Source organism: Thalassophryne amazonica, chromosome 10 (assembly GCF_902500255.1).
Source record: "Thalassophryne amazonica chromosome 10, fThaAma1.1, whole genome shotgun sequence".
NCBI classification, from domain to species: Eukaryota; Metazoa; Chordata; class Actinopteri; order Batrachoidiformes; family Batrachoididae; genus Thalassophryne; species Thalassophryne amazonica.
In genome coordinates this window covers 96,970,459-96,994,167 of record NC_047112.1, presented here as the reverse complement: position 1 = coordinate 96,994,167, position 23,709 = coordinate 96,970,459, and the positions used below count along the sequence as shown (strand labels likewise).

Below are 23,709 nucleotides of genomic sequence, written 5' to 3'. Positions count from 1 at the left end.
CTGTCGTGAATCATGCAAATCAATTTCATAACCACAAAATTTGGTGCAAAGAAAACAGGAAATCAAGTGAACGACTAGGAGCTTTTTTTCTTCAGTGTCTATTCGAAGTGTGGCCCGGTGCACCATGTTGGTTTGCAAACTGCCAATAAACTTGAAAAAAGAAGAAATGTGGCCAGGCAGAGCCAGACGCCCACAGACCCATCAGCGAGAGACGGCAGTCAGTGTGATCGAGCAGACTCACTCAGTCTGAAATTCCTCTCTTTTGGTTATATACACACACCAAGTTTGAGCAACGGAGCTCCTACAAATTTGTCTGAGGTGAGTGAGTAATTGGAAATAAATCGTGACATTAGTGCACCACTGTTTTATTGGGTAACGTTAGCTTAGCCTAAGCTGCACAATCAATGGGTCTGACGCTTTACCCAGACTGACTCCAAATATGAGTAAGTTAAATATTTTAATTTATTTTTTGGTTGTTTCTTGTCGCAATTTGGAAATGCAGAAATGCGCTTCCTCCTCAAAACGTGCCCCTGTAAAGAATCAAGTCCACACTTTTGTCTTCTTCTATGGTGTTTAACGGAAGCCGTCATCATTATTACTGCCACCTTCTGCATCACTCTGTTATAGCAGTACTAAATCCTCTTGATGAGTCCAGTGTCCGTCAAATATTTAAAAAACCGACACTTACCCCTTCCACTTGACCCTATGTCTAAAATACTTCCTACAGAAACTTCTTTCAGGCCTGTTCTTCTAAATTCTGAGAAGCTCTTGCCTTTCTCTGGGATATTTGATTGTTCTAAAAAGTATGACCAATTCTCAGTAGAGCAATAGTGACTTCATCCTTGCTTTTCCACCCGTTTCTTCTACAACTACAGGGTGACTCAAAAAAAAACCCAGAACCCATAAAAATTGTAATAAATCCTACAAAGGTCCAGCAAATTTCTTGAAAGTCCCCAAAGTTTCAGTTATCTTGGTCACTTTACATAATCCAATCCAATCCACCTTTATTTGTATAGCACATTTTAAGAAACAAGGTTTACCAAGGTGCTGCACAACAGATAAAGTATAAAAATTTAAATAAAGTTAAAATACCATAGATTAAAAACATAAAAACAAAAAGAAGTTATCAGATAAGATAAAACACTAAATACAATAAAAACAGAGACAGAAGATATAAGTCATGTTCTTTCAAAGACATGTCTTGGTCAACAAAGGAAAATACATTTTACCTGGAGGCCTATTTTGCCAACGAGTCATACCATTTGGAGTATAATTTTGAAAGAACACGGCTTTTATGTAAAGCGAACAAGATAACTGAAACTTTGGGGAATGATCATACACAGACTGAAGTTCAAGTCCTTTGTAAATTCAGTTTATTGGCCATGATTTGGAAAGGGACACAGCTGTCTACAGCTAAGGTCCCACAGTTGACAGTGCATGCCAGAGCACAAACTAAGCATGAAGTCAAAGGAATTGTCTGTAGACCTCTGAGACATGATTGTTTCAGCACAAATCTGATGAAGGATACAGAAACATGTCTGCTGCTTTGAAGGTCCAACTGAGCACAGTGGCCTCAATCATTTGTAAATGGTTTGGATCCACCAGGAGTCTTCCTTGAGCTGGCCATCCCCCTAAACTGAGCAATCTGGGGTGAAGGGCCTTAGTCAGGGAGGTGCCCAAGAACCCAATGGTCACTCTGTCAGAGCTCCAGCATTCCTCTGTGGAGAGAGGAGAACCTTCCAGAAGGACAACCATCTCTGCAGCAATCCACCAATCAGGCCTGTATGGTGGAGTGGCCAGACGGAAGCCACTCCTTAGTAAAAGGCACATGTCAGCCCACCTGGAGTTTGTCAAAAGGCACCTGAAGGACTCTCAGACCATGAGAAACCTGGTCTAATGAGACAAAGATTGGAGAAAACCAGGCACCATCCTTTCAGTGTGAAGTGCCTTGATTTGGCACTATATTGAATTGAAGCATGGTTGCAGTAGCATCATGCTGTGTGGATGTTTTTCAGCAGCAGGAACTGGGAGACTAGTCAGGATTGAGGGAAAGGTGAATGCAGCAATGTACAGACATCCTGGATGAAAACCTGCTCCAGAGCGCTCTTGACCTCAGACTGGGGAAACGATTCATCTTTCAGCAGGACAATGACCCTAAGCACACAGCCAAGATATCAAAGGAATGGCTTCAGGACAAATCTGTGAATGTCCTTGAGTGACCCAGGCAGAGATCAGACCTGAATCTGATTGAACATTTATGCCAAAGTTGCATCAACAAAGTATTGAGCAAAGGGTGTAAGTACTTATGTGATTTCATAGTTTGTTTTTAATATATTTGCAAAAAAAAAAAAACACTTTCATGTTTTCATTATGGGGTGTTACAAGTAGAATTTTTAGGGAAAAATGTATTTACTCCATTTTGGAATCAGGCTGTAGCATAACAAAATGTGGAAAAAGTGAAGCATTGTGAAGACTTCCCAGATGCACTGTAAACAAATAAAATAATATGTATGCAAACATGAAATATCTTTGATGTATGCTGTCTGCAGTTTGTGTGTTATGCATTTTTCATGCTGTCCCTACTTTTTCTGATATATAATTAGGTGTGCCTATGTGTGTGCATTTAAATTACATGTATGTTGTACACACGTGGACAAAATAGTTGGTACCCATCTGATGACGAAAGGAAAGGCCCACACTGGTCAATGAAATAACTTGAAACTGACAAAAGTAATAATAGATAAAAAAAAAAATATTGACTGAAAATCAAGCAGTGCTTTTGAATTGTGGTTTGACAGAATCTTTTTGAAAAACAAGATGATGAAACTGTTCTGGACAAATATGATGGTATCCTTAACTTAATATTTTGTTGCGCAATTTTTTGAGACAATCACTGCGATCATGCTATTTTCTGTACGTCTCAATGAGACGTGTGCACCTGTTCACAAGTATTTTAGCCCACTCCTTGTGAGCGAAGCCTTCTCCAAACAGCATATTTCAGCTCCTTCCATAGATGCTCAGTAGGATTTAGATTAGGGCTCATAGAATCACTTCAGAATCATCCAATGTTTTGTTCTTGGGTGTTTTTGGCTGTGTTTTGGGTCATTATCCAGTTGCAGAGACCGTGGTTTCGGACACTGGACAGCACATTTTGTTCCAGAATGCCTTGATAGTCTTGAGATTTCATTGTACCCTGCACAGATTCAAGATACCCTGTGACGGATGCAGCAAAGCAGCTCCAGAACATACAGTGAGGAAAATAAGTATTTGAACATCCTGTGATTTTGCAAGTTCTCCCACTTAGAAATCATGAGGGGTCTGAAATTTTCATCTTAGGTGCATGTCCACTGTGAGAGACATAATCTAAAAAAAAAAAAAATCCGGAAATCACAATGTATGATTTTTTTTTTTTTTTTTTTTTTCTTTCTTATAATTGAGTTGTATGTTACTGCTGCAAATAAGTTTTGAGCACCTGTGGAAATCAGTCTTAATATTTGGTACAGTAGCCTTTGTTTGCAATTGCAGAGGTCAAACGTTTCCTGTAGTTTTTCACCAGGTTTGCACACACTTCCAGATGTGTCAGGCTGGAAGACCCAGTCATGACCCATCTTCAATGCTCTTACTGAGGGAAGGAGGTTGTTTGCCAAAATCTCACAATACATGACCCCATCCATCCTCCTCTCAATACGGTGCAGTCGTCCTGTCCCCTTTGCAGAAGAGCACCCCCAGAGTATGATGTTTCCACCCCCATGCTTCACAGTTGGGATGGTTTTCTTGGGGTTGTTCTCATCCTCTAAGCATGGTAAGTGGAGTTGACTCCAAAAAGCTCTATTCTGGTCTCATCTGACCACATGACCTTCTCCCATGCCTCCTCTGGATCATCCAGATGGTCACTGGTGAGCTTCACACAGGCCTGGACATGTGCTGGCTTGAGCAGGGGGACCTTGCTGCCCTGCAGGATTTTAAACCATGACAGCATCATGTGTTACTAATGTAATCTTTGTGACTGTGGTCCCAGCTCTCTTCAGGTCATTGACCAGGTCCTCCTGTGTAGTTCTGAGCTTTCTCAGAATCATCCTTACCCCACAAAGTGAGATCTTGCATGGAATCCCAGACCGAGGGAGATTGACAGTCATCTTGTGTTTCTTCCACTTTCTAATAAATAATCATAACAGTTGTTGTCTTCTACCAAGCTGCTTGCCTGTTGTCCTGTAGTCCATCCCAGCCTTGTGCAGGTCTACAGTTTTGTCCCTGGTGTCCTTAGACAGCTCTTTGGTCTTGGCTATGGTGGACAGGTTGGAGTGTTATTGAACAGGTGTCTTTTATACAGGTAACAAGTTCAAACAGGTGCAGTTAATACAGGTAAAGAGTGCAGAATAAGAGGGCTTCTTGAAGAAAAATTAACAGGTCTGTGTGAGCCAGAATTCTTGCTGGTTGGTAGGGGGTCAAATAATTATTTGCAGCAGTAACATACAAATAAATTATTTTAAAAAATCATACATTGTGATTCCTGGATTTATTTTATTTTATTTTTTTAGATTATGTCTCTCACAGTGGACATGCACCTCGAATGAAAATTTCAGACCCCTCCATGATTTCTAAGTGGGAGAACTTGCAAAATCGCAGGGTGTTCAAATACTTATTATCCTCACAATAGGATCAGTGATCTTTTCTTTGAATGCTTCATATTTACATATGTGAACATAGAGCTGATGTGACTTGCCAAAAAGCTCCAGTTTTCTCTCATCTGTCCTAAAGGAGCTTTTTGCTCATCAGTATGCATTTTGGCAAATTCCAGTCTCACTTTTTTATGATTTGCTTTCAAGTGGTCAGTCATCTTCCATTAAGTCCACTTTGGCTCAAACAGCAATAGATGGTGCAGTCTAAAACCTCTGAATAATATGTGCAACTGTATGTAGTCATAGGAACATCAAGCTGCTTAGAGATGGTCTTGTAGCCTTTACCTTTAACATGCTTGTCAATAATTGTCTTTCTAATCTCCTGAGGTACCTCTCTTCTTAGCTTTGTTTGGTCCATGTTCAATGTAGTGTACACCATGATGCCAAACAGCACAGTGATTACAAGTTTGAAGACACCTGTTATGCTAATTACAGGACACAGCTTAGTTTAACATGTCCCTGTGATCAAATTATTTAAAATCTTTTCTAGGAGTAGCATAATTTTTGTCCAGGCCAGTTTCATTAGTTTGCATTTTAAAATATTCTATAGAAACATTTCAAAAGCATTAGTGTGTGTGTATATATACACACACACGCGCGCATATATATATATATATATATATATATATATATATATATATATATATATATATATATATATATATATATATATATAAACTAATGGTGTGTGCAAAATTTGCTCTGTGCACAATTAATCCAATCACAGCCACATAAGTCTATAACCACCTTGGTGGCTTTCCTCTCTTCTCCTTCTTGCACAGTTACCTTATTTTTCTTTTTCACAGGAAAGAAAAACAACAGTCCAGCTCATCCAGACTATGTACCCTCCATTTTCCCACAAATAGCAGTCGGGGATTCAAATGGGAACCAGCACAATCATTTCAAGAGGGCACAGAAAAGAAAAAGTGTGTTTTCTAAAGTCTACACAAATTCACTACTTGTATAAATTGATTTCTATTGAACAAACACAAAGTTTTTACTGTTGTAAAATATGTTTGATGTAGATTTCATTATATTTCAATCTAAATGCTTTGTGCAGACAGTAAAATCACTAGTGTTAAATTAAACACTGATCGTGTTAATTTAACACGGTCAGTGTTAGTTTTACATTGGTGATTTTACTGTGTATAAAAACTACTTAATACATTCTTTAAAACATTTAAACATTGCTCTCGTAGTATTCATGAAAGTATGCATATTAAAAATGGGTTCAGATTTCAACTGCTGATTAATATTTTGAAAATGTTCTGTTTTTTGAGTTTCAGTTCAGACCAGTGCTACAGTGTCAACAAATCGGGCCAACACCAAGAGACGGCAGGGGTCTGGAGATACGACCACCAAATCAGAAGAGTCGCCCTCACGTGACTCCTCACTGCCTCGTGTGCATGTGGAAACAGGTAATGACAAATGAGAAACTCCCAGGCTCCTTAAATGTCACACCGTCTTTTTAACCCGTAGACCTGTGACTCTTTTGCTCCTTGGATAAAGGACAGTGTTATGAAAGGAAAAATTTATAAAGTAAAAGAAATGACAGTTTTTAGATTCAGCAGTTACGGCCCCCAAGGTTCCTGATGTTCCTCATTAATGCTTCTCATTCTGGAGAAGCTCCATTGATTCCTCTTTTTGACAGTTGTAAGAAGAAGGTCCGCTCACTCTGTGAGGTGTTTGTCTCTGGTGTTGAGACTGTGGTCTGTATCCTGGGTTTTGTGCTCACAGATCTGATTGTGAAGTTCAGGGACATTGGGTGGTTGGTTTGCAGTACCCATGTCTGCTTGTTGTTTTCAGGTGGTGTGGGGTAGTGGTCCTATGCCTGTATATGTCTTCTCTTGCAGTATAATTTAGGGTTTTCTGGTACTTGCTGTAGCTGTAGGGCTGTGTCCAAGGTTTGGGGCTGTGTGGTTGTACTGCAGTGCTGTACAATTACTCACATTTTGAAACACCTATTTTCTTTGGACCTTTCACAATTTGCATGTGGATTCATGTAACTCATGATATTAATGTGATGACTCTGTCAAGCATGGTCTGTCTTTGTCCTGTCCCTGTTCTCTCTTTTCCTTGTTAGCGTCTTTGTTATTGTTAGAAGCACAGTCTAACTGGGCAGTTTTCTCTATCATTGTAACTGTTTGTTTAATGATGTTTCACCCCTTTACCTCATGGGAAAATAAAAAGGGATAGTAAATTGCTGCTTCTATATTAAAACTTGTATAAACCGTATTCACACATCTGAGCATTCAGCATGAAATTCTACCTGAAGTGGGGATGCGTTTGCACAGCCTCACCCAAATATTGCATTTGTTGGGCTGCCCATTTCAGTAAAATATCTAATTTCTTCACAAATACAGAACAAATCACCTGTCTGTCTATTTTTGTCATAACCTTTAATCATTTATTAAATGTGTTCCTTGTCAGCTGATGTCTGGCACTGTTCATCTCTGCTGCAAAAAAAAGTGACATACACGGTCATTTTTCAATATTAACCACATGGACAATAATGTACTTCACTGAAACATTTTGCACAGCACTTATATGAGCAAAGCGTCACGCAGCGGCGCGAAGCTCACTCATGGTACAGGGCGTCCTAAATAGGAAGCGCCAATTTTCAAATCCACAGTAAAACAGGAAATGTTCAAATGTCAAACACTTCCTGGATTGACAGATGAGATCCCATGGAATCTTGTGGAAACTCGGTGGCAAGTTCACACTCAAACAGGAAGTGCCACTGTGAAACAGGAAATGTTCAAATGTCAAACACTTCCTGCCATGGGTGGAGCTAGAGCGGAGGCTGGGGTTTCACTGGACTCTCCTGAAATCTGATTGGACACAAATGATTGACATGTCACGGCACCACACGTCTGGTCGAAAGAGCTGCATTTTCAAATCAGTGAGTCACATTGACTGCTTGGTTCCTCCTGTCCAGTAGTTTGTGCTGTGTGCCACAAAAAGTTCTAATCCACCTTAGTAGAAGAAGAAAAATGTTTGCTCCAGATTTGAACTGAACACGTCGTTTGAACTATGGACTTCTAATCACACCAAATTTATATTGGTGAGTAAACGACCGTATTTTATGCCAGAAATGAGGGCCAGGTTGTTAAAATCAGCATTTCTCCTTCAGTTTGGGTGGCTTATTGTTGTTGGCATATTCGTGCAGCAGATAACTGAAACAATCCTTCAAATGGTGATACAAGCATCAAATTCAGCACAAATACAGCTGGAGCTAAATTAATTGAGCAGCTTTAACTTTTGAACCCTGTACAAACAGAAAATGACTTTTGTCACCATTCTTCCTGCTTTTATCTCATAACTCCATAACATTCAGTCACATATTGTCCAAACTATACCTTTTTTGGAATCTTTATGATCAGGCAAATAATGTGGTGTAGTTTTCTATATGATTGGAGCATCTTTTAATTTAGACCAGGGGTGGGCAACTTGTTCCAGAAAGGGCCAAGAGGGTGCAGGTTTTCTTTTCAGCCACTGACTCCACCAGGTGATTTCACTCTTTAACTGATTCCTTCTGCTCAAAGTGATATTAATCAGTGAAATCACCTGGTGGAGTCAGTGGCTGAAAAGAAAACCTGCACCCTCTTGGCCCTTTCTGGAACAAGTTGCCCACCCCTGATTTTGATCACTGTGTAATTCTTCAGTTGACCCCTACCTGGCTGACTATTGAAAATTCAAGTGGCCAATCAGTTTTTTTTTTTTTTGTAAGAGTTAATGTCTATGAATTATTTGTGCAGAATGTGATGTTTGTATCACCATTTGCAGGATTTCACTCTAAATATTCTCTTATCTGCTGCACTATATATGAGATGTAAGATGCTGCTCCTCAGTGTTTCTCAGTTGTCCTCAAAAGTATTGGAACACTTGGTATTTCACACATTTTAATTTGTTTATTCCATTTCAAATATATTTTTTTTCTAAAATTATCTTCCTTAATACAAACTGAAAGCAAATCTCTACAACTTCATATAAATTAATTAAAAATATAAAATCCAGCTTCCTGATGAAGTGGTGTAGAGGAGGATTTTCTTAAAAAGAAGACCTGAAAGTTCAGCTGCAGTTTGACAGAAAGTTGAGACGAAAGCCTAGATTTGATGTTTTGGTGAAAGAAACTTTTGTATTTCTTCATAATTGATGTAAATAAAGTCCAAGACATATTCAGTGACTTGGAAATGTTCATGTTTCCATCCCCTGACTGTCTGAAGAAAACTGGCAATAAAATGATTATTAATTACAGGTTTTATCAAGTTTTAGAGATTTGCTTTCAGTTTGAGTTTGAGGAAGATAATTTTAGAAATTTTAATTCTTTAGTTTTTTTGTATTTCTTGTATTTAAAATGACAAACAAATTAAAATGTGTGGAATTCCAAGTGTTCCAATACTTTTGGAAGGCACAGTATCCTAACCTTATGATGAGTGCAAAATGAGTGTGGTATTATTACTGTTTTGTTTAAGAGTGTTTAATTTTCACTGTTGCTGCACTTTGTGTCAAATCATAGTCATAACGTATATCATATTGATATGAAAATTCAGTAAGGTATATCTTGTATTATACATTCCAAAGCTAAGGTGGAACTCTACTAGTGCTTACTAAGATATATATATATATATATATATATATATATATATATATATATATATATATATAAATTTGGCCATATTGTACAGCCCTACTGTCAACGAGCTGAAAACTTTGAATATTAATTTACATCTACATTTAAAAAAAAATGCTTAAAGTAGCAGGGGGTTGAGAGGGCTGTAATGAGGGGGGGTCAGCTGAAAAGCAAAAAAGCAAAATGCTTAAAAAAGTGGAGAGTATGGGGGACAGAGCCCCTCCAGAAGCTGCATAATTTCAGAGATTAAAGTTCTCATTTCCTACAATGGAGTTCCATCGCAAAAGGTAGGTTTTGCGCTGGCGCAGCCCTTGTTAAAAAAAAAATCAAGGCTGGGTGCAAGACATAAAATTTACCACATTCAACAAACGATTTTTAGAATAATGTCTCTGTTTTTGTTTTGTTTTTCTCTTGGCAGCGAGTCTCTGTCTGTTCTTCTGTATGCACTCTGCAGGAGGGTGCTGGGGAGCATTTGAGTATCTCACAGCATGGTGACAACTGACACAGCGAGAGTTTTACAAACATTTTTAAACTTTTATTTTCTTTAGAAGTCTGCTCTCCTTGCTGTTGTTAAACTAAAAACACAGCTGCAGATGCATTAACAACAAACACTAATCTGCCCCCTCCCCCAAAATGCACCTAAAATCTCTTTCTGGGAACAATATAACATAAAATGTGCTCAAAAAACCTTCCTACCTCTCAATCAGGTTGTGCTTTCCACACAAATACAGGCCAGGAGCAAATTCTGACGGAAAGAGGGTGTGTGTGGAGCGTTCCCTTCACAACACCCTTTGATTAAAGGTCCACTTTTGAAGACATTTGTCATACTACTACTAGCTATTATTATTTTATTTTAACAACTAAAATGTATAAATTATCCTCGCCTGTTTTACTGTAGTTCTGGACTAAGTTTAATTGATGAGCCATGTACCGTGCATGCAGAAAGTATTATATATATATATATATACGAGGTCTATTAGAAAAGTGTCCGACCTTATTATTTTTTTCAAAAACCATATCGATTTGAATCACGTGTGATTACATCAGACATGCTTGAACCCTCGTGGGCATGCAAGAGTTTTTTCACGCCTGTCGGTTACGTCATTTGCCTGTGGGCAGTCTATGTGTGAGGAGTCGCCCACCCTCTCGTCGATTTTTTTCATTGTTTAGGAATGGCTCAGAGACTGCTGCTTTGTTTGATCAAAATTTTTTCAAAACTGTAAGGCACAACTGAGTGGACACCATTCGATAAATTCAGCTGGTTTTCGGTAAAAATTTTAACGGCTGATGAGAGATTTTGGTCTGGTAGTGTCGCCGTAAGGACGGCCCACGGTGTCTGACGGCGATCTGCGCTTCGAGGCGGCAGCGTCTCGCCGTTTCAAGTTGAAAACTTCCACATTTCAGGCTCTGTTGACCCAGGAAGTCGTCAGAGAACTTTCAGAAGAAGTCGGCATGAGGAGTTTATTCGGACATTCCATTGTTAACGGACATTTTGTATTGAAAGAACGTGCGGGCAGAGTCGCATGTCGGGCCGGACCGACCGTGGGGGTCGCGACAGGAAAAACACCTCCGTTGGAAACCTTAACGGGCAAGTTGGAACATGCCCAAGCTGTTAAACAATTTCTCAGTTACTCACTTGTTGAAAGCCATCAAAAGCCGCCTGAATTTTACAAATGGTTTTCAACACGGAGGTGTTTTTCCTGTCGCGGCACACACAGATTCGCCGAGTCGTCACGGAAACGACTCGGCGAATTTGCGCACACGTCTTTCATTAAAAAAATGTCCTTAAACAGTGGAATGTCCACATAAAGTCCTCATGCCGGCCTCTTCTGAATCTTCTCTGTTCTCTCACGACGTCCTGGGTGATTAAGCCTTAAATTAGGATGTTTTCAGGTTGAAACAGGCCGACGATGGCGCCTGGAAGCGCTGCGCGACGTCCCGCTCCATGGGAAGTCCTTACACCGACAGAAACAGCCCATAATCTCTCAGCAGCCATTAAACTTTTCAACGAAAACCAGCTTAATTTCTCGAATACTGTCCACTCGGATATTCCTCACAGGTCCAGAAAAAATTTTGATAAAGCAACGCGCGCCGTCTCGAGCAGCGTGTGAAACAAAGGAATTCAGCCGAGAGGGCGGGACCACATCTCACTCAAGGCCTGCCCACAGGGAAATGGCGTCACCGACACGCGTGAAAAAACTCACGCATGCGCACGAGGGTTCAAGCATGATTGGTGTAATCGCACGTCATTCAAATCCATATAGTTAAAAAAAATAATAAAAGGGTCGGTTTATTATCTAATAGACCTCGTATATTAAAAATTTAAACTAAGAAATCACACATACATAATATTCACACCATTTGCTCAATACTTTGTTCATGCACCTTTGGCAGCACATACAGCCTCAGGTCTTACGGAATATGATTTCACAAGCTTGGTGCACCTATATTTGGGCAGTTTTACCCATTCCTCTTTGCAGCACCTCTCAAGTTACATGAGGTCAGATGGGGAGTGTCGGTGCACAGCCATTTTCAGATCTCTCCAGAGATGTTCAATTGGATTGAGGTCTGGGCTCTGGCTGGGCCATTCAAGGACATTCACAGAGTTGTCCTGAAGCCACTCCTTTAATATCTTATGCCGCGTTCACACTGAGCACGACCAGATGCCACAAATTCGCGTTGGTCTGGTGGCGACAGATGCGCCACCATCGCCCGGTGTGTCGCTCTGCTTTTGTTGCGAAAATTCGCCCCAGTACATCATCAAATAGGAGGAGCTTCCATTCCGCTCGCCGGCTCCGGTTGTCAGTCAAGTTAACATGACGGACCTTGATCACAAGGAGCGAGTTGTTGCATAAAGCTGACAAATGTCATGAGATGTTCCCAATTTGGGGAGTTTCATTATTTGCTGCAGGAGCTGCGTCTGGATGACAGCTGCTTTCAGCGGTCCTTCTGCCTCTGCAGGATCCAGTTTGAGGACCTCCTGTCCTGTTCATGCGTGCACATGTAAACAATTTAAAAAAAAAAGAAAAAAGAAAAAGAAAACGCTCCTCTCCCCCTGCTGCGGGGCTGCTGCTTGCTCCAAAAACTCTGTCATAATTGTGTTTAGAAACCAGTCACCATTTGCTTTATTATACATCTGTGTAGTTAATTAATAAAATAATCTTCACGGATGATCCGCTCACATGCGCACATAAAGGGGGAAAAAAAAAAAAAACTCCACTTACTTACCCTGCTGTGGGGCTGCTGCTCACTCCAAAAACTCTGTCATAATTGTGAAATAAAGGACAAAAGGGACATAGGTCCTGCTCACAGGCTGGCTGCCAGAGACAGGACATGTTTACATCCAACTCAGTCAAACTCCAGACATCTCCACGTCACTACATATCCAGTCCCTGATTGGTCATCGCCGCACGACAAGACGAAAAAGTTCAGATTTTTCAACTTGAGGAGGAGGGCGACGTGACACGACGCAATATCGGCTCTCACTGCGGTATTGTATCACTTCCTGTTCCGGAGCACAGCGGTGCTTTGCTGTATCTGTTAGCTGTTTAATCTGCGTAGTTAGATTGATCTAGATAACTAGATAACGATTTGTTTCACAGTGTAATCTTCACGTGCCTTAACTAAAGCACTCCCTCTGCTGAATCACCTCTAAATTATTTACACATTATTCACTTTGTGTGTTCTTAGGAATCCGCTAGCTTAGCGCAGCTACTAGCTCTTAGCCGGTTTAGCATGGCGGCTTCTCCTGTCTCTCCCGCACTTTTCTGCTCTGGGTGTGAAATGTTTAGTTATTCCTCGGCCTCCTTTAGCAGTAATGGTACTTGTAATAAGTGTAGCTTATTCGTAGCTGTGGAGGCCAGGCTGGGCGAATTGGAGACTTGGCTCTGCACCTTGGAAAAATCCTACAGCTAGCCAGGCCCCTGTAGTTGGTGCGGACCTAGGTAGCTTAGCCGCTGTTAGCTGTCCCCCAGCAGATCCAGAGCAGCCGGGAAAGCAGGCCGGCTGGGTGACTGTGAGGAGGAAGCGTAGTCCTAAACAGAAGCCTCCTGTACACCACCAACCCATTCACATCTGTAACCGTTTTTCCCCACTCGGCGACACACCCGCCGAGGAACAAACTCTGGTTATTGGCTGTTTTGAGAAATGTGAAGGTAGCGACACCAGCAGCCATAGTCAATTGTCTTCCGGGGGCCAGAGCAGGTGACATTGAAGGAAATTTGAAACAGCTGGCTAAGGCTAAGCGTAAATTTGGTAAGATTGTAATTCACGTCGGCAGTAATGACACCCGGTTACGCCAATCGGAGGTCACTAAAATTAATATTGAATCGGTGTGTAACTTTGCAAAAACAATGTCGGACTCTGTAGTTTTCTCTGGGCCCCTCCCCAATCGGACCAGGAGTGACATGTTTAGCCACCTGTTCTCCTTGAATTGCTGGCTGTCTGAGTGGTGTCCAAAAAATGAGGTAGGCTTCATAGATAATTGGCAAAGCTTCTGGGGAAAACCTGGTCTTGTTAGGAGAGACGGCATCCATCCCCCTTTGGATGGAGCAGCTCTCATTTCTAGAAATCTGGCCAGTTTTATTAAACCCTCCAAACCGTGACTATCCAGGGTTGGGACCAGGAAGCAGAGTTGTAGTCTTACACACCTCTCTGCAGCTTCTCTCCCCCTGCCATCCCCCCAATACCCCATCCCCGTAGAGACGGTGCCTGCTCCCATACCACCAATAACCAGTAAAAATCTATTTAAGCATAAAAATTCAAAAAGAAAAAATAATATAGCACCTTCAACTGCACCACAGACTAAAACAGTTAAATGTGGCTTATTAATTAATCAAAAACCCAGACGGAGCTTTAATTCATTTGAAAGCTTGACTCTTAGTCTTGTCCATCCAAATTGGAAGTCCCAAAAACCAGTTTTATTTATCTATCGTCCACCTGGTCGTTACTGTGAGTTTCTCTGTGAATTTTCAGAGCTTTTGTCTGACTTAGTGCTTAGCTCAGATAAGATAATTATAGTGGGCGATTTTAACATCCACATAGATGCTGAGAATGACAGCCTCAACACTGCATTTAATCTATTATTAGACTCAATTGGCTTTGCTCAAAATGTAAATGAGTCCACCCACCACTTTAACCATACTTTAGATCTTGTTCTGACTTATGGTATGGAAATTGAAGACTTAACAGTATTCCCTGAAAACCCCCTTCTGTCTGATCATTTATTAATAACATTTACATTTACTTTAATGGACTACCCAGCAGTGTGGAATAAGTTTCATTACAATAGAAGTCTTTCTGAAAGTGCTGTAACTAGGTTTAAGGATATGATTCCTTCTTTATGTTCTCCAATGCCATATACCAACACAGTGCAGAGTAGCTACCTAAACTCTGTGAGTGAGAGAGATTATCTCGTCAATAGTTTTAGATCCTCATTGAGCACAACTTTGGATGCTGTAGCTCCTCTGAAAAAGAGAGCCTTAAATCAGAAGTGCCTGACTCCGTGGTATAACTCACAAACTCGCAGCTTAAAGCAGATAACCTGTAAGTTGGAGAGGAAATGGCGTCTCACTAATTTAGAAGATCTTCACTTAGCCTGGAAAAAGAGTCTGTTGCTCTATAAAAAAGCCCTCCGTAAAGCTAGGACATCTTACTACTCATCACTAATTGAAGAAAATAAGAACAACCCCAGGTTTCGTTTCAGCACTGTAGCCAGGCTGACAGTCAGAGCTCTATTGAGCCGAGTATTTCTTTAACTTTAACTACTAATGACTTCATGACTTTCTTTGTTAATAATAAAATTTTAACTATTAGAGAAAAAATTACTCATAACCATCCCAAAGACATATCGTTATCTTTGGCTGGTTTCAGTAATTCTGGTATTTGGTTAGACTCTTTCTCTCCGATTGTTCTGTCTGAGTTATTTTCATTAGTTACTTCCTCCAAACCATCAACATCTCTATTAGACCCCATTCCTACCAGGCTGCTCAAGGAAGCCCTACCATTAATTAATGCTTCAATCTTAAATAAGATCAATCTATCTTTATTATTTGGCTATGTACCACAGGCTTTTAAGGTGGCAGTAATTAAACCATTACTTAAAAAGCCATCACTTGACCCAGCTATCTTAGCTAATTATAGGCCTTCCTTTTCTCTCAAAAATTCTTGAAAGGGTAGTTGTAAAACAGCTAACTGATCATCTGCAGATGAATGGTCTATTTGAAGAGTTTCAGTCAGGTTTTAGAATTCATCATAGTACAGAAACAGCATTAGTGAAGGTTACAAATGATCTTCTTATGGCCTCAGACAGTGGACTCATCTCTGTGCTTGTCCTGTTAGACCTCAGTGCTGCTTTTGGCACTGTTGACCATAAAATTTTATTACAGAGATTAGAGCATGCCATAGGTATTAAAGGCACTGCGCTGCAGTGGTTTGAATCATATTTATCTAATAGATTACAATTTGTTCATGTAAATGGGGAGTCTTCTTCACAGTCTAAGGTTAATTATGGAGTTCCACAAGGTTCTGTGCTAGGACCAATTTTATTCACTTTATACATGCTTCCCTTAGGCAGTATTATAAGAAAGCATTACTTAAATTTTCATTGTTACGCAGATGATACCAAGCTTTATCTATCCATGAAGCCAGAGGACACACACCAATTAGTTAAACTGCAGGAATGTCTTACAGACATAAAGACATGGATGACCTTTAATTTCCTGCTTTTAAATTCAGATAAAACTGAAGTTATTGTACTTGGCCCCACAAATCTTAGAAACATGGTGTCTAACCAAATCCTTACTCTGGATGGCATTACCCTGACCTCCAGTAATACTGTGAGAAATCTTGGAAATCTTGGAGTCATTTTTGATCAGGATATGTCCTTCAATGCGCATATTAAGCATTTGCGCAGTATCTCTAAAATTAGAAAGGTCTTGTCTCAGAGTGATGCTGAAAAACTAATTCATGCATTTATTTCCTCTAGGCTGGACTATTGTAATTCATTATTATCAGGTTGTCCTAAAAGTTCCCTGAAAAGCCTTCAGTTAATTCAAAATGCTGCAGCTAGAGTACTGACGGGGACTAGAAGGAGAGAGCATATTTCACCCATATTGGCTTCTCTTCATTGGCTTCCTGTTAATTCTAGAATAGAATTTAAAATTATTTATATTTCACCCATATTGGCTTCTCTTCATTGACTGCAGGCTGACTTGTAGTTCCTAGGGTTTTTAAGAGTAGAATGGGAGGCAGAGCCTTAACCTTTCAGGCTCCTCTCCTGTGGAACCAACTACCAATTCGGATCAGGGAGACAGACACCCTCTCTACTTTTAAGATTAGGCTTAAAACTTTCCTTTTTGCTAAAGCTTATAGTTAGGGCTGGATCAGGTGACCCTGAACCATCCCTTAGTTATGTTGCTGTAGACTTAGACTGCTGGGGGGTTCCCATGATGCACTGAGTGTTTCTTTCTCTTTTTGCTCTGTATACACCACTCTGCATTTAATCATTAGTGATTGATCTCTGCTCTCTTCCACAGCATGTCTTTTTCCTGATTCTCTCCCCTCAGCCCCAACCAGTCCCAGCAGAAGACTGCCCCTCCCTGAGCCTGGTTCTGCTGGAGGTTTCTTCCTGTTAAAAGGGAGTTTTTCCTTCCCACTGTCGCCAAGTGCTTACTCACAGGGGGTCGTTTTGACCGTTGGGGTTTTTCTTTAATTATTGTATGGCTTTTCCCTTACATTATAAAGCGCCTTGGGGCAACTGTGTGTTGTGATTTGGCGCTATATAAATAAAATTGATTTGATTTGAATATCGCGCCACAAACGCGCCAATCGCTCAAAATTGCTTCACTCGCGTCGCTTCATTCATGTTCATCGCATTGCGCTGCATGGCTTGGCGCCACAACGCGTCCTTCCATAGGGATTACATGGCAACCTGTCGCTGCTGTCGCTCGCATCGCGCCCGGTGTGAACGCGGCATTAGATGTGTGCTTAGAGTCATTGTCCTGCTGAAAGATGAACCATTGCTCCAGTCTGAGGTCAAAAGTCCTCTGGAGCAGGTTTTCATCTAGGATGTCTCTGTACATTGCTGCATTCATCTTTCCCTCAATCCTGACTAGTCTCCCAGTTCCTGCCGCTGAAAAACATCCCCACAGCATGATGCTGCCACCACCATGCTTCACTGTAGGGATGGTGCCTGGCTTCCTCCAACCATGATGCCTGGTATTCACTCCAATCTTTGTCTCATCAGACCAGAGAATTTTGTTTGTCATGGTCTGATACTCCGGCAAACTCCAGACAGGCTGCCATGTGCTTTGTACTAAGGAGTAGCTTCTGTCTGGCCACTCTACTATACAGGCCTGATTGGTGGATTGCTGCAGAGTTGGTTGTCCTTCTGGAAGGTTTTCCTCTCTCCACAGAGGAATGTTGTAGCTCTGACAGAGTGACCTTCGGGTTCTTGATCGCCTCCCTGACTAAGGCCCTTCTCTCCCAATTGTTCAGTTTATACGGGCGTCCAGCTCTTGGAAGAGTCCCGGTGGATCTGAACTTCTTCCATTTATGGACAATGGAGGCCGCTGTGCTCATTGGGACCTTCAAAACAGAAGAAATGTTTCTGTACCCTTGCCCAGATTGGTGCCTTGAGACAATCCCGTCTTGGAGGCCTACAGGCAATTCCTTCGACTTCATACTTGGTTTGTACTCTAACATGCAGGATCAACTGTGAAACCTTATATGTAGACTAGAGGGTGACATGGAGGTGATTTTTGCTGGTCTCCCATTCCACTCCCAGGCTAGAGTTAAAAAAAAAAAAAAAAAAATCATGTCCCATCCCACTCCTGGTAAAATGACTCCCATTAAACAATGAAAATCAGCAATGTATTGTATCACCCTGGATTGAAAACTCCTCAGTAGGGTTGCCTTGGTATGGAGGACGAGGTGAAGGTTAGTGAGAGGAATAATTAGCAATAAAATCAGCGACCACTAATTATTACTACATGTGCGTGGAGACTTACAGTCATGAATACTTTGATGTTGTTTTGTTAACTGGGATGTTAAATAATGTGCAACATGTTCTTGTTTTTGTACTTGTGGCTCATTTTACAGATCTAAAGGATAATTTGGGGGGTTATTTTTCTATTCTATTTTTCCATTCTTCTTGCAAGAAGGAAGACATAAGTACTTTTTAGTCTGTGTAAATTGGTTTCAGTATCAAATTTAAATATTTCTTACGTTGCAAGTTCATCATTAGCACTTTTTTTGGGGGAGGAAAGCTGGACCTTTTGTTTTTCTATTTTCTTTTTCTTGGACGATATAGATGGGTGTCAGAATTTGAATCACAGGGACAAGGTGAGATTTTCACACTTAGAAGTACCTGATGATACTGTGACTTGGGAAGTCAAATTTTCCTCATTAAAAATTATGCAGAGGAAATGTGGAGAAAAAGAGTCTGGAATCTCCCACATTTTAAATGGCCTTTCTGTACACTCTATTTTTCTTTCTTTCAGATAATTAACTTTTCTGCATAACTCAAGTTAGTTTAATGTAATGTCTAAGTTTGGCATTACTGGGTCTGTTTGGGGTTCTGGCTTTAAAATCAGGTTAGTTAGGATGAGGGAAGCCAAAAATATGAAAATGATTATGGTTGTAATCTTGTATGGTAGTAATCTTATCAAACAAACATGTTGGTTGTGATATCAATTTTGGTTAAAGCCAAAGAAAAGGTGAAAATGTAAACACACATTAAGTTGTACAGCTAAATTGGGAGGGATTAGGGTGAGAAAATAGCAACCAAAAAACACTGTGGAATGCACCCCTGACATTTAAAACAAACCCTAAAAACTAAATTTTCTGGTGGCCTTGAGTGTCCCAGAGCGCCTGTGTCACAGGTCTGCTTTCAGCAAAAAAGACCCCCCCACCCCTTCACAACCTATGTACAGGCCTGAGATTTTAGTTGATATTAAGTTAAGTAAAAGCTCTACAAAAGCTGTCCCCTTAAAATGTGTTTATCCTGAAATATTTAAATAATGTGTAGGTTAAAGTCTTTCTATAATGGCTGCATTAGAAAAGAACAGGAATGGTTAGTAAGTGAAATATAATCTTGGTCAGCAGAACAGTTGGCTGTTTTCTTAGCTGTCTCCACCTTGTTTTATCTTAAACGTTTGGACATGATCACAAAATGGTTTCTATAAAAAGGTAGATGATGAATAGTTTTTGATTTTGGCTGGGCTGCGAAAAAAGTACTTCTGTCAGAAGGTGTTTTTTTTTTTTTTTTGGTTGTTTTTTTTTTTTTTTTGTTGTTTTGCTTTAATTCCTGTAATTTTCCAGTCAGCCTCTCACTGAAAACAGTGAAACATCCAGACTGTCGCCATCAACACGTGAAGTCAGTTTTCTCCGTATTTGCGTCCAGAAGCACAGTGTCTGCTTACCGTGTCCTACTCTCCTTCTCTCTCACACTCAGCACAGCAAACAAACATCGACACAGCAGGAAAGATCTCTGTCTGAACTCCGCTCAAGGTTTTGAACATGCACAAAACTTTGCAGACATCAACTGAGACAAGGGACTCATTTTGCAGATGGAAAAAGGACTTTTGTCTGACAGACACAAACTGAGAGTATCAGTGCAGCTCCTTATACTGGTATCTTTCCTTGAACAATTGCCATGTGACTGGGGCTACAAAGCTAGTCATTGTCACAGAACACTTCCTGTTTCTTGCAAAGTCTTTCAAAATAAGAGCACAGGTCAAACGGATGACATAAGTCAGACTTGGAAGAGACAAGAAAAACATTGTGAAGACTCATTACTATTTTTTGCTTTTTACAGTGTGCAACAAGTCACAGAAGTTATTCATTTTAGGTGGGCATTTAATAAAATAATTTAATTTTGGGTGATGGTTTAATCAACTTCCTTAAAAAAAAGGGCGTTGGCTTATGCATGACCCCCGGCCTCCAGAGAGGCGAATATGGTATTCTTAATGGTATGAACTGACTGTGACTAATATATAAGTGATATACAAGGGACAAAAGTGATGACACATATATCACATATATAAGTGATATACAAGGGAGTAAGTAAAGGAAAAAAAGACAAAGGCCAAATAGAGCTGGCTTAAAAGCCGTGCTCCACAGGGCAGATGTTGGAATGTTTTGTGTTGAAGCCAAATGAGAAAGGGGAGCCAGAATATCAACTTAGCCCATTTAACCCATGATGACGTTTGTATTCAGATTCAGTACTGAACTATTAAAATATTTTTTTAGACAAATCCAAAAACTTGTAATAATGGAGCCCAAGTTGAAAAATCCTCCTTTACTAAATCTTTACATAGAAAATTGTTTTACTTATTAAAATACTATTTAGTACATCTTCCAGTAAAAGTTAGACTTAAAACATCTCATTTTAGAATTCAGTGACTTGTCTAGCCACACAATTTGTGGGAGAGAGATGTAATAATTATAATAATTTATTAATTTATATAGCGCCAAATCACAAGTAATCACCTCAAGGCGCTTCACAAGCATCATTTAAAAGCAGAATAAAATGAAATAAGATTAAAACACAATTAAAAAATTAACCATAAAAAGGTAAAAAGTTAAATAAATAAAAGGAATAAAAAAAGACACACAATCATATAAAATACTAATGATAAAACAGGGAGAACAAATGTGTCTTCAGCCTGGCTTTAAAAGTCTCCACAGAGTCCAACTGTCGTATCAGCGCAGGCAGATCATTCCACAGAGCTGGGGCGCGGTGATAGAATGCTCTGTAACCCGCTGACTTTTTCTTCACCCTCGGGACACACAATAGTCCTGAACCCTGTGAACACAGAGCCCTTGCCGTCACATAGGACTCAACCAGGCCGGCCAGATAGGGGGGTGCCAGTGCGTGAACAGTTTTATAGGCCAATAGTAATACTTTAAAATCCGATCTCATAGAGACCGGAAGCCAGTGAAGGGATGCCAGAACCGGAGTAATATGGTGTCAGACGTCTGGCAGCAGCATTTTGAACCAGTTGAAGACCCCTGATGCTGGACTGTGGTAAACCAGAAAACAAAGCATTACAATAGTCCAATCTAGAAGAAACAAAAGCATGATTCAGAGTCTCAGCATCAGCCATAGGCAAGATGGGACAAATCTTTGCTATATTTCTTAGATGAAAGAAAGCAGTCCTCGTAATGTCCCTAATGTGGAGATGTATCACAATCGGTTGTGTTTTTGGCTAAACATGTCTGTGTATTTTTAAGTACCTGGCGCCTGATATTAATTTGCTGAAATTATGTGTAACTGCACCCCTGTGAAGAGTGATGTGCTTAATTGTTTAATATTTTTTCATTCCAGATGTGCAGCAGCTGTTTGTGAGGGAAGATGCAATTCTCCCTGAGGAGCAGGAATGGAGTCACATTCTGCATGAGAATGATTTGAATCCCCCAAATATTAAAGAGGAACAGGAACAAGTCTGGATAAGTCAGGAAGGAGAACTGCGTCATCAGCTTGAGGACAATGATATCACATTCCCTTTCACGGATGTTCCTGTGAAGCGTGAAAATAATGAAGAGGATTCACACTTATCACATTACCAAAGCCAAACTAATAAGAATACATTAGAGCCTATAGTCAAGAGCCCAACTGAAGATGTGAAAATAGAAGCTGATGGAGACACCTATGGTGGATCAGAGTTATCCAGTAACTGTGACCCATATTGTCACTTAGAAGTACAGACCAATAACAAGACTTTAGACTGTTCTGACACTGAGACTGATGATAGTTGGGATTGGAAAGAGACTGGGGATCAGCCTGGTTTCAACAAGAAACAACTTAGTTGCTGTAAATGTGGAAAAGCGTTTGGTCGTATGAATAATTTGAGGGTGCATGTGAGAATTCATAGCGGAGAGAAACCATTTAGCTGCACTGAATGCAGTAAAAGATTTGTGCAAAAGGGTGCTTTGAAAAGGCACATGAGAAGTCATACAGGGGAGAAACCATTTAGCTGCTGTGACTGTGGAAAAACATTTGGTTTCATGAATTTGAGGGAACACAAGAGAATCCATTCAGGAGAGAAACCATTTAACTGCACTGAATGTGGCAAGCGATTTATGCAAAAGGGTAATCTGAAAAACCACATGAGGATTCACATTGGCTGCCCTGAGTGTGATAAAAGATTTGGGAGAAAAGGGGATTTGAAAAGGCACATGAGAATTCATACAGAAGAAACTCTTTCATTGCTCTGAGTGTGGTAAAACATTTGGGCAACAGGGTGCACTGAAAAGTCACATGAGAATTCACACAGGAGAGAAACAGTTTAGCTGCTCTGTGTGTTGTAAGAGATTTGGACAAAAAGGTTCGCTGAAGCGGCACATGATAATTCATACAGGAGAAAAATTATTTAACTGCTGTTTATGTGGTAAAAAGTTTGGAGAAAAGGGTGAGCGAGTTAGACACACAACCATTCATACAGGACAAAAAGAATTTAGCTGCACGGTTTGTGGTAAAACATTTGGCCAGAAGTCTCGCTTGACAATCCACATGAGAATTCATACAGAAGATTGTAAAGTTAGCTGTTCAGAGTGTGGTAAAAGATTTGGACAATCAAGTGATCTGAAAAGGCACAGAAGAGTTCATAAAACATAATCCAGTTAGCTTTGATATATAGAAGAGAAACAGTTCAATGTTGGATAGCACATTGCCCTCAAAATTAATCTGTTTACACATTAAAATGAATATAAAAATTAACTCTTGGGAGTGTAGTTGGACTTAATAATGAAATGTCAATTTCAGGTTTTGGTAAAACGGGCAAAGGTTTGCATAAATGTATATCTGCAACTGCACAGGAGTCAATAAATGGTGCTTGTTAATTGTGGACATTTATGGTGTTTTTAATGATGCTTCATGTAAAAGATGTCTTAGGAGTCCTTGAGGCCCATCAGGCTGCTCCTTATACCCAGATATCATAGCATGAAATGGATTAAAGTCTAAAATTCCCCCTGGAGAGGTCACTAGTGAACTCCCCAGCCAAGACCAGTACCCATTTACAGATGGTGTATTGGTACAACAGGCGTCTTAGCCAACGGCACAGACTGGTTGTGTGAAGCACCCTGTGGAACCAGAGTGCTCTATAGTTTAGTGTACAGCTCTTGCAGCTCAGTCACCTGTTTTGTCATGCTTCATGTGTATCAGGCAAAAACAACTACACTTATAATTTACCCATATATGAATTTAATTATAGTGTATTATAGTGGTACATTGTATAGTGCAGTAGTTCTCAAAGCATTCTTCAAGTAGCTTACACATTTGCATCTCTACCATTTTGCCACAAGGTGACTGATTTCTTTTGTTTAAAATAATTATATTTTAGGTCATGGTTCTATTCAGTTGCAGCAAACTTGAGGCTTGCTGCAACTGACCATTGT

At 40.2% G+C, this 23,709-nt stretch overlaps 1 protein-coding gene across 2 annotated transcripts in view; it reads left to right on the top strand.

Moving 5' to 3' along the window:
* Positions 1 to 23,161, top strand: part of LOC117519247 (gastrula zinc finger protein xFG20-1-like) — a 44,987-nt gene extending 21,826 nt beyond the window's left edge. Inside the window, exons 2-4 of one of the 2 annotated variants that reach the window (XM_034180567.1) lie at positions 5,486 to 5,605; positions 5,966 to 6,097; positions 21,641 to 23,161. In XM_034180567.1, the coding sequence (XP_034036458.1) occupies positions 5,486 to 5,605; positions 5,966 to 6,097; positions 21,641 to 22,530 (1,142 nt within the window). In that variant the 3' untranslated portion in view covers positions 22,531 to 23,161. Of the gene's footprint in view, positions 1 to 5,485; positions 5,606 to 5,959; positions 6,098 to 21,640 lie in introns of both variants that reach the window. The other variant, XM_034180566.1, reaches the window with a different exon arrangement.
* Positions 23,162 to 23,709: the final 548 nt, after the last annotated feature.